Genomic DNA, 12,081 nt, shown 5'->3' with positions numbered 1-12,081 from the left:
CTCTATGACATCGTTAGTGTTATTTATTATACAGCTGGAAATCTCTCTCCTTTCTCCTTTTTATATCACTTCACTTTCTAATATCTCTCAGAAGTCTTTCACACACTGCCGCATTTAGTAAATCCTTTTTCTCCCGACTGAATTGTCCAATCCATCATCTTCGGGGGATTTTCCTCATAATCCATCTTCCTTTGTGACTTTTACTCCGATTCTTTTTACATAATTTGAACAAATACACCGTTTTATCTGATACTGGACTAACAGCCTGTGATGAATGACTGAAAAGGGCCGTCTTTTGAATGCAGAGGTAATATAGAGTAAAGCGTAGGTCGGTGTGTGCAGAACATGTTGTACAGGCTGGGAAACAGGAAGGGACAGAGAGTCCACTGTTAAGCTTGATTTTTTTTTCCCACTTTCTGGCTGAGCTGTGAAGTCAACAAATTGCTATTCTAGGTTGGGATTAGTCATCAGATTTATGTGATTAAAGGCAAAGTTAAGGTTTAGACAGGCCATTCTAGGTCAAAAACAACATTGTTGTGGCAAAACACCTCTGTCAAATAGTATGGGTCGGACATTTACCCGACAAAAGGTGACAAAGTGACTAAATCTTATGTAGTTTTTATGGTTTTTCTGATTGAACATGCACATCATCCTGCCAATCTGAACCTCTATGGCCTTCTAAAACACACATACACTCACGGTGTGCTTCCAAATGTTTCACCAAACAAGTCTGTTAGCACTCTGTATGCGTCCATGTATACATATTGTTGCGGCATTTGAGAGTGTGGCAGATGATCTGTCAGCTGATTAGTGGCCATGAATGAGGTATTTGGAGCGTGGGCATAACCACAAGGCATCTTTAATCACATTTACCTCTATTCTTCATGCCTGCATGTGTATTTGCAAATAAGTGACCTTTGTGAATTTCATATCCGTAACATCAATAAGAAAATTGGATTTGCTTGTACTGACTGAAGGAGTACATATTCTTCAGATATTATGTGATGTGGATCACTGATTACTGTTCACCTTAATACAAGGCTATGGCTGAACATGCAGCAGTTGGAGTGGAGCAGTGCTGCTTTCATTTCACTGTTTGGTCTTAATGCAGGTAAGAAATAGGCAAGTTAAGGACTCGACGCACTGTTCTGCAGCAGCGTTTCCTCCTACACACTGTGACAGGAGTGTATGAAGCCAGTCATGCCTGACGTTGATGGGTCAGACTTCCCTGCATTCTCTACACACAAGCACAGATGTTTAAATACCACAGCATGCTTGCAGGAAAACCAAGTGTGCCATTCTGCACCACAAAGCTCCACCTCCTGTAAAACACTTGTGCTCACAACCCCCAAAAGCCTAGACTCCCCCACCCCCCATCTGCCAAGGTGCACACACACACACACACACAGATATATGCACACACACACCCCTTGAGCAAGCTCCCTGCAAGCTGCAACAGCTGCTCTCCCCATCCACACCCTGGATCCTCTCTACCAGCAACTAGGCGCCCAAGATGTAAATTGCACAGGAACAAAAGCCTGAAAGGACTGAGACTGAGAAACACCTGCATCCAGCTGTTTTAAGAATCCTACTGTGTATTTTCAGAAGCTATTAGACACCGCTTTCTCCCCAACTTCCTACTACAGTATGAGCCAACATTCACACACACATCCGTGGATGACTCTTGTCAAAACACTGTCTCTCCAGTGAGCTATATCGCAGTTACATGTTAGCCTATTAGCCCCGCGTTATATAATGTGCAACCAGCTTAATGCTACATTTAGTGGCGTAACAGAGCCTGGCAGAGCCGCTGTGACAGACAGATGAATGTGCATGGCAAAAATTCGCCCCACTCTGTACGCCTGTCAGGCTGCATTTTTTGGTCCCAATGCATTATTTTTCGGCACATCTGCATGTGCCTGGGAGTTTGTGTGTGTTTGCGTGCAGCGGCAATCCCACAGGGTGAGGTCAGGAAACGTTTAGTGCCATCCATCTCCCTCAGAGTGGGCTCCTGTCCCTTCAGGACCCTCAACACAGATGGGTCTGCCATGTTCAGCCGGCACAGTAGAACAACAGCTGAAGGTCAGGAGGGGACACATACCAATTTGACAAAAAGTCAGTGTTTTGTATTTCAAAATGTAAAGGGATAGTTCAACATTTTGGCAAATTGGCCCATTGCCGTAATCCATATAGTCATACCAGTAGGTTCGTTACCTTTATTTGTCGCTGCAAGCTATTTTTAGAACGGTGGAGCAGAGCCATGAGCTGCTCAGAGCTACGCTACGGAGGCTAATGGGATTTCTTGGTTTCCCTCATCAAACTCGTCAAATACACAATCCAACAACTCCAAAACGCTCTTATGGACAAGTTGTGACCTGCACATTCACCAAGCTATGAGATAATAACGGAACGTTACGAGACAGAGTTGTTTTAAATGCAGAGTTGTTTTAAATGCAGAGACTGCTTGCCGAAAAACTGGCCTTGACAGGAACGCGTATCAGCAGTTTTGCATTAATTTACCTCAAAACAACTCTGTCTCGTAACGTTCCGCTATAATCTCACACATGTGTTTGGATGCCCATATGGGGAAGAGATTTGCGGACATTATCCTCATATTTGTGAACAATACCACAGCTTTTTTATTCTGTACTCCACATGTTCTAACACTTATGTAAATGCCATTAACACTTCTCCCTCCAGCATCCCTTCCTCGCCTCATTTTCCATCTTTGCCGCAGAGGGGGGTCAAGGAGAACAATGGCCGTTCCAGCACTCCGAGGGCATAACACCAGGATTTTTTCATCTTTGAAGCAAAACAACACTCCTCAGGGCTGAATCAACATGGTGGGCAGACCGAGCAGAGCAGATAAAAAGCCCCAGAGGGAGAGAAGGGAATGTAATTCAGCTTGACGTAGATGTACAGGCTGTCTCTGTCCAGTATATGCAACTATTTGATCCACTGAGAGTTGACGCAGGTCATAAACATTGAAGCCTGAAGCATCTCAAGCAGAGTTTCTGTCTTTTTTGGGAATAGAGTTCCTGAAAGCAACAGTGCCCTTTCTGCCCTGATATCTACCACAGGACATGCTCCAACTCTGGCAACAGATAATCATCGACTCATTACTGAGAATAACTCATTTCCTGAATGGACACAACATGCAAAGGAAGGGGATGTTTCTGTGCCAATTAACTTAATCAGAGCAACGTAAACAGAGGGGCGGCAGGTTTTTGAGTACTTTCAGCCAGCAGAGATAAAAAATTTAAAAAAAAAAGGTAAAAGGACAACTCAAGAGCGTGATCTTCTTTTCTCTTCACTTTCATGTGACTTTTCAAAGAAGAATGGGAGGTGGGAGGTAGCAGGTCAGGGAGATAAAAGCAATATTTTAGCATATCTAGACAGAAAATAAGGTTAGAAAAAAACAGATGCTATTTGCAAGTTAAGATGACACAGTAAAATGTGAATTGAATTCATTTGTGAATGAAGCACTGTAGCTGGCAGAAGCTTTGATGATGTAATCCGGAGACGTTCAATAATTAGGATTCATGGTTTCATGTGTCTGTGGCCCTGAGCTCTTAGCTGGTTACTGTACTGTACCATCTGGTTAAACACAGAGACAACCCAGCTGCAGAATCAATCGCTCTGAATTTCTGAATTACAGTTTATTTTCCAAGATGAAAAGTAGGAGAAATAGCAACACTCACAATTATAAACCCCTTCAAAGCTATTTTTAGGCCATTGTTTAATTTCAACCTGAGCCCATTATTAAATTTCAACCTGAGCCCAAAAGAGGCAGGGATCAAGCAGGATTTGGTGAAACAGCATGGAGCAAAGAGCCAGCAAGAACAAAGGGAAAAAAATGTCCATTTATTTCCCCGCATAGCTGAAAACAAAAGGTTTCACGTTGTTCCTGCCATCACACACACACATACACACAAAAAAACTCTTGAGGCATTTCCCCAGGAACATTCCCACACTGTCAAAACAACCCGGTCACAACATTGAATAATAGCCACTAGTAGGCATCGGCCGGAGAGGTTGAGCAATGACTACACAACAATCGAGTGTGGTTTAAGACCCCCTGCCTCTGGAAACACACTCCCACACCTCGTCTCTCCTGCAGACGAATCTAAGAGATTATCATCTGTAAGGAATAGGTCGCTGTAGAGAACGGTGAAAGATGTTAAGAGCACAGAAGAGAGTCATCGGCGGCGCAGGCTTCATCACAGGGGGGTGAGAAGTTCGCAGGGGGAGTCATAGTGGTTGTAGTATTCAGAGCTGGCAACCCTGCAGTCTGCAGCTAAAAAGGTCGTCTGCTGCTGAGTAACCCTGAGGGCCTGTGTGGCCAACAGGACCGTGTGGAGGGAGGGAGGAGGGGGTGGGGTGGGTGCAGCGATATTTAAAACCTCTGTGAGAAGAAGTCAAGGGGACAGTGATGAAACAGGACCGGCCCTCTTTCTATACGAGTGCCAGCCAGCCTCTGACGGGGCCAAACGTGGACCCTAACCAACCCCATGAAATGCGATCGTGCAGCCTGGAGGGGGGTGGGGGTGAGGGGGCAGAGAGAAAGAGGGAGAGAGTAGGGCGAGTTGTGTGTGTGTGTGTGTGTGTGTGTGTGTGTGTGTGTGTGGTGGTGGGGGGGGCAGGCTCTCTGGGGACTTGTGTGTTTGCTCCTGTGTGTGCTCAATCTGCATTTGCTTTGGCTGCTGCTGAGCAGAACAGGACACACTGTTTAATGAAATTGACTGAGTGAGCACAGGAGGGGTTGTGCCAGGACCTCGGCTGATGATATGAATTACAAAAATGGTAATAATAATGAAAAAAATTGAGGTTCAACTGTAAACTAAAATACACTGCTAATTTTTCTCTCTAATCTTGAGGGGAACACACGTTACGCAAATACGCACGCACGCAAACACACCTCAGGAGAGAGACCGGGAGCAACTGTTCTTTCTAAATTTGTCAGAGGGAGGAGAGAACACACCCCTCGTGCTTATGCGAGCGTGAGTGCAAGTGTGTGTGTCAGAGAAGAGCAGCGATCAGGCCGTCTCCCTGCGGGTGTTAAAGCTCTGCTCTTCCTTAACTGGGCACCACCTTTCCTCCTCCTCCTCAGTAACTGCTCTACAGTCCCAGCATGCCGAGCAGAGGCTACACCAGGAGGCCTCAGGTTTTCGTGAGGAGCTAATAAATCATTAATAATGCACAAGCACCAATAACATACACACACACACACACACACACACACACACTGGTCTGTTAGTTTCGGAGTCATCTGCGTTGGAGAGTAGTTAATGCAGAAGCAGCGAGACAGCGTTTGGCCAGGGAGGAATTAATTAACCTTATCCTGCATGTAGAGAGGGCAGCATCTCTGCATGCAAAGAGCCTTCAAAGTCTAGACAATAAAAAGGTTATAAAGGAACAACAGTGCATAAACAAAGGCGTATGATAACAGGGGGAATTTCAGGCGTGTTTTTTTTTCAGTGCGAGCTGGGTTTATATGCCTCCTCTGATAGGTAATGTGGACACGCAGACAGCAATCTAATCAAACCTTACTGCTCCATTCATTCCACATCAATAACTGCTTCTCAGCATCATTAGCTTGTAAATCAGAGAGGCGGTCGGTGGAAGAAAAAAAAAACAGCCTCACCAAATAATGGAGGTCACAGCCGCTGTCTAAAGTTTGGAATGAATCAACAAATCGATGAAGAGATTCTAGATTATTGATCATTTAGATCTGTGGGTCATTGTGTTGCCAAATCAGATGGAGATGGCAACAGATTGTTAGAGATGAAAAGATTTTCATCATGACGAGAGTTTTGCACAAGTTTGTCTTCAGTTTATCTTTTACCACATATGGGACTGAAATCTCATTTAATGCGAGGAGCCAGCTTCACACGACATAGAGCGGCTTCTCCTAAAGGGGCGCAGGCAAATGTTCACCATAGTAACGGCAAAGAAATGTATGTTGTAAATCTGTCAGAGCAGAAAGGGAGAATAGAGGGAAGGAGGCGGACGTGCACACTGCTCCTACTTCGAGACTACCGAAGCTACCGCTTTTTACCCAGAGGATCATGTCTTACAGAAACAACTAAAAAACAAACACAGTAACACTTCATAATACGTACACACTATTAAGCATTAGTTAAGCATTAATAAATACTGAATTGTTTATAATGCATGCATGAATACTCATAGTAATACTATGTAGTTTATAAATAGGTTAGTGCTCATCAATTATGAGTAAAACATTTTTAACTGTGTTTATAAATAGTATATAATATAAATAACAATGAGTATTCATGTGTTATAAATGATGAATTCAGTATTTAATGCTTAACTAATGCTTAATAGTGTGTACTTATTATAAAGTGTTACCAAACCCACTTCTGCAAAAGCAAGCAATCTACCAATTTTACTGACAAACTATAGCACAAGAGGTAAAGTTCAGTTCAGATGCCGCACTCATTACATTACCATAGTGATGTGGGGCCAGAGCTGAGAATTTGTGTAACGGGACAAAGGGAATGTCCTATTGTGTATAGTGCATGCCTATACAAAAAACACCCCCCCACACACATACATACACATACTCTTCCTCCCTCTCCAAGGGCACCAGAAGTACCCCTTAGTGTAGACTGCACTGTCCTACAAAAAGAGAGCAACTCCTCCCCTCTGAGCCAGAGCAAATTGAGATGGGGTTTACATAAATGGGTTTGAGGGGGGGTGAGAAACCACCCTAAGGTAAATGTCGGGGGAAGTCTCCTCAAGATATGGGTAGCCTATATCTGAAAAGAAATTATGTTGAGAAATCATGCAAATGGACTTGAGGGCTTTTGGATGAATAGCCATAGCAGGTCTGGCTCTCTTCCCTCTTGTTGGTTGATTGTTAGAGAGGGGAAAAAAATCATTAATATTTTGGTGTATTTCTTAAGCTTGGCACAGAGCAGGTGTATTTTTTCAACGAGTGAACTGAGGAGTTCCTGTGTCTTTTAATTCTCATAGCCTGGGGCTTCCACTCAAACTAACATGAAAGCAAAAAGACAAATGGCAAGCACCTGGACTCCTTCACCTGAGGTTCACATACCAGAATGTCAGATATGTACCCTGAACACCTGAATAATAAAAACTGGAGCGCAGTTACCATGGTTATTTTACAGCGAATATCAAAAACTCAAATCAAGGACTTTTTTTTTCCCTCCCTCACCAATTGTTCTACTCACTCTGACATGTCAGAACATGTCTCAGTTTGCCCAAACAATGTTTTGCTGGAACAAAAACAGATTATCCCTCTGTGAACCCTCATCAAGGTCACTGGAGCAAGTGCTGCTATCGATGATGGACGTGTGGACGCGCAGAAGTATCGACGGCTCGGTGAGCCCCGTCGCCGCAAACCTCGGCCCATTTTGCCCCGGAGTACCTGGCCGAGGTGAGGTGCAGAGCGAGTTGCTGTTTGAGGCTGTTTTCTCCTTGTTTTCCTGGCTGGTTCAATAGCTATGCTGCATTGGCTCCCCGTGACGCAGGGATCTGATCAATACTGGGTCTCGAGGGCAGCGGGGCAGCCAGCGAGAGGACTCGACAGCAAATATGCTCCATAGGCTGTGCAATGTTGTGATGAAGGGCTAGTGTCAGCACTGCCTAATGCTGTGCAACCATCTCGTCTGTTGTTGTTGTTTTGGTTGTTTTGTTTTTTCTGTATAAAAGGAGTGCAAGCATTCCTCCTCTCCTCCTCACATAGGTGCACACAGGCTGGCAGATGGGTACACAATGAAATAAGTAGGCTATTAAAACTGATAATGAATAATCTATAAGTCATTTATCAACAGAAATACAAACATTCAATGGGCGTAGCATCTTAAATGAGACAATTACTGAGTATTTGGGGATTTTGCCTTATTTGTCAGACAAAAAGGATTGATCTGAATATAAATCCAGGCTCTGGCATGAACTACTTTTTGTGGTCTCAGATTGGACATGTTATGGATTAATCTTTAATAGATCATATTGATAAAGATTTGGTGGGGCCCCTACACTTAAGGTCAGTAGGACAGGGACCATCTGTGTGAGGTTCTGCAGCAGACTGAGGGGTGCCCCATGGCCCAATAACCTATCTAAAGTGTACATGCAGACAGAGAGGGATTACTTCTGCAGTCATGATCTGCTCCGCGAGCTATGTACAGTATGTGATATTTATATACAGCTAATAATTCAGAGCTCAGCCATTAAGGCAGGTAAAGCCAGATATATTAGCTGATATCTGAAATGTTAAAGGAGCTGTCCGAATGATTTAAGGAGGAATGCAGCGTTACATCGGTGATGAAAACAATCTGCTAACATTCAAACACACCAGATCCTTGTCTTCTCTGGCTATAGATTAGAGCATGTTGCTTTACTGCTGCTAGCCACACACACAAGCCTGAGGACACAGCAGTATCTTGCGCATGCACACACACACGCACACAATACTGGACCATTAATCATAAGCAACCCAGTTCTGCTTCTCGCCCCGCACTCCTCTCTCATGTGCTCATGGCCCAAGGTTGACTTTGCAGTCTCTGTATTTACCTCAGTGTGGTGCAGAGGTTGCATGCTAGAGAGATTAAATCAAAAAGGACAGAGGGCTGGGGGTGGGTGAGTGTGTGGTTGAGCCCTGCAGGGTTTACATGTAGCCTACATGTACATTCATTTCCTAGTAAACGTCTGCAGCACCATACCAGACGAAAGCTGTCCTCTGAATTCATCAAAATCCCCAAAAATACAGTCCATTTATAGCGGAAATAAAATCAGCTCATTGATAAATGTCTAGTTGGATACTTCACACCAACTGTGTTAGTGATCACTGACTCTTTAACTCAGCTCTGCGTCCTTCCAGCCACACACCAGACTTAACAGTTTGCAGTGCACTGCAGAGCAGGGTTGAAGTCTAAAAAGCAAATTGGATTTATTCAAATAAATTCTGCAGGTTTGGTTTATGTAAAAAAACACCTTATTAGTAGTACTCTAAAGTATTTTTTTGTTTTATGTAAATGTCAGTCATCAGCATGTGAAGTGAAATGAATTACAGGATGGAGGTGATGTATTCTCTCTGACTGAAGTGCTTACACGTAGCTTTAATCTAGCCTCCTGTTCAGCTACTGGTACGTTCCGGTTGGCTTACCCAGGTAGAGAGATGCGTTTTCTTTCTTCACATTGTCGTCCAGGTAGGTGGGCCCCAGGGTGTAGATCGGCGTCGACCCCATGCCCACGAGGATCTGGGCGACAATGAACAGAGCCACGTACAGGTTGTGCTCGTTGCCCTCTTGGTCGCGAGGGCACGATGAAACGTCCAGCAGGTCGCGCCCGCTGCCGTTGCCGGTCTGACAGAGGCCTTCGCGACCCGTTGACGAGTTCATCTCCTGGATCTGGTAGGGCGGTGAGATGAAGTGGGGGAGGGAAAACAACGCCGCCCCGATGGCGATGACCACGCCGCCCACAGCCAGCCAGCGCGGCCTCTGACCTCTGCCGCCGAAGTAGGAGATGAAGACCACCACCAGCAAGCTGCCGATGTCGAAGCAGCTGACCAGCAGGCCGGACTCGGAGCTGCGGAGGCTGTAGCGCTTCTCGATGGTGGTGATGACGCTGCTCAGGTAGCCCGAGACCATCAGGGACTGGATGAAGGTCAGGTAGCACATGCAGAACAGGAAGCAGCGAGAATCCCTCAGGATGACCCGCACGTACTTCCTGGCCGGGATGCGGATAAAGCGGGAGAGGGAGAAACCGAGTTTTTTGCCTCCAGAGCCGGCGCCCCTGTGGCCGTCCACGGGCAGAGAGCTGCTGAGCCCCACCATGCTGGACACGGAGGGGGAGAAGTCCGTCCTGGAGGAGGGGGATTCTGCTTGGCTCGAGTCTGGGGTTTTAGGCCGGAGCTCGCTGCTCTCATCCACGGCCACACAGGTGTGGTTGGTGTTGACCAGCCGGGACTCCGCGGCCTTACGGTCCGGCTGACAGGGTCCATTCAGGATGGGTAAGCTTTTGGACTTGAAGCAGTTCTCTGAGTCCATGTACTGGTCCTGGAGCTCGCGGATCTCCAGAGACTCAGACAGGTCACTCCCCGTTTCATCGTTGTCCGACGAAGTCATGGCGGCGGCGCAGCTGGACTCTCAGCTTCAGTCGGCTCCTGGCTGTGCTGACAAGTCGGTCGGTAACTAGTGCCACATGAGGACACGGCGGAGCTGCTGCAGGGCTGGATGCTGAAGTAAAGACGCTGCCCTGCCAGAGAGGACCGGGGCGGACTGAACCCCTCTAGTTATGTGCATGTTTTATTCCACATTTCTATTTACAGCAGCGCTGCTCTGTCACAAAAAGCCTGTATCACAGCACAACATCAGGGCTGAAATATCCTTGAAAGCCACTAAACAACGACAGTGGTAGCTTGTCTGAATACAGAAGAACATCACCCTCCTCTATCACTTTAAATACTGGCTATGGAGTGATTTGCTTACAGTTAATAGTGTATAAGGTTAAAAAAAACATCTAAATGTTAATAACAAAAGGAGGTGTCTTTACAGTGTCCACCTTAATTCAGGATCCCATGTTGATTTTATGGCTCTTTGTTAGATAGCAACCTTGATTCACAGGGGTATTTTGTTTCCTTTGTCCCATAGCTGTGCAGCATCCTACAAAGAAGACAAAAACATGAAAAAAAAACATTAGCAAAAAAAAAAAAGAGGTTTATTTCAAATAAATATGTATTTCTACATACAGACTTTTGTGGTAAATATGTCCACTCTGGTTTAAACTGATGTCTTCATATCGCTAAATTGCTTGACACAAATATCTAACCAACACACAAAAAAAAAAACCTGAACTCAGCTAGGTCCGGTTCTGGTCGGGTTCTGGTCTTGGTTGCGGAACCACTGATGTTGCAGCCTGTGTGTCAGTGTCTGAGTATTGTGGGGATGTCTTTTGTTTTGAATTGCTTTTATGTGGATTTACATTTTTGTTTCTTCTTCCAATATAACTCCACGCGAGCCGTCTCCCTAATAAAGACTGACTGACTGAATGAAAAACAACTGTACGGGTGACACACTGTCGCAGCGCTTAAGGCGAAATAACAGGCAGCTTTCCTTTGTCAAAACGAGAAATATACCAAGAGAACAAAAGACCACGCTGTCCACAAACGTCTCAGTTATTACTTTGAAAAGACATGAAACCCCGGTTCGACACGAGACATTTCTGAAATTAAGCGAACAACAAGTCTCGGCCTCGAATAAAATGCCGACTAATTTTATTTGACATAACTTCTAGGAAAGGCTGGAGGTGTAGGAGGCTGTAATACTCACACAGGACAGAGGGAGGTAGCCTGTTGTTCTCGCGGAGCGGCCACTCACTGAATGAAATCTGTTGGATGAGTATGGCTGGCTGCTGGTGCTTGTGGGCAAGTGGTGCATTCAGGGACGGTCGGATTTTGTAATATTTAGAGTCCAATGCATCAACAAAGTGGGAAAAGGGCAAAATAAATTAAATCGTTTTATTTGGATCACGTCATCTCTCGAGATTAGACAAAAAAATTGAAAAGTGGTGATTAGCCTACTCAAATGAATTTTGTCGACAATATCGGCAATTCTGACGATATTAGCTATCTGTGAACATGTAGGCTATCACTAATTTTTACTACTATATCCACAACTCGATAAAGAACTTCAACATTTGCTGTGTATTGTAAAGAGAGAAAAAAATCTTTTGTTCATATTTGTTGATTTTTTATTTTTATTTTTATTTTATTCTTTACCAGACAAGTACCAAATATACAAGTATTGTTTATAATAGGCCTATATGACTACGAGGTGAAACATATTTCTAGGAGGTAACTTGAACGCATCAAATAGTGGGGGTGAATTGTTTTTCTCATCAGCCATAGTGGGACTTGTAGTTTCTTGCGTGAGCCGAGCGTGCATTCACGTCCCTGTTAAATTATGAGGAAAACGGTGCTTGAGTAACTACGATTCAACCAGACTTGAGGCACATTGAGCAGTTCTGCAAACCCTACCTGCCCTGTTTCTTCATTCAGCTAATTCTACCATTACAATGACTGCAGGACTTCATCTA

General features: G+C 44.8%; 1 protein-coding gene across 1 annotated transcript in view; it reads right to left on the bottom strand.

Annotated features, from left to right (window-relative positions):
• The window catches only part of slco5a1 (solute carrier organic anion transporter family member 5A1), a 38,223-nt gene extending 26,786 nt beyond the window's left edge, over positions 1–11,437 (bottom strand). The window contains exons 1-2 of the mRNA XM_085763664.1: positions 11,316–11,437; positions 9,152–10,649 (exon numbers count right to left, since the gene is read on the bottom strand). Coding sequence (XP_085619790.1) covers positions 9,152–10,112 — 961 coding nt within the window. The 5' untranslated portion in view covers positions 10,113–10,649; positions 11,316–11,437. The remainder of the gene's footprint in view (positions 1–9,151; positions 10,650–11,315) is intronic.
• Between the last annotated feature and the right edge of the window lie 644 nt (positions 11,438–12,081).

Source organism: Trachurus japonicus, chromosome 20 (assembly GCF_045865225.1).
Source record: "Trachurus japonicus isolate A0001 chromosome 20, Traja_1.0".
NCBI lineage: Eukaryota > Metazoa > Chordata > Actinopteri > Carangiformes > Carangidae > Trachurus > Trachurus japonicus.
The sequence above is the reverse complement of the archived record's forward strand: the minus strand, read 5'-3'. Positions and strand labels throughout refer to the sequence as shown.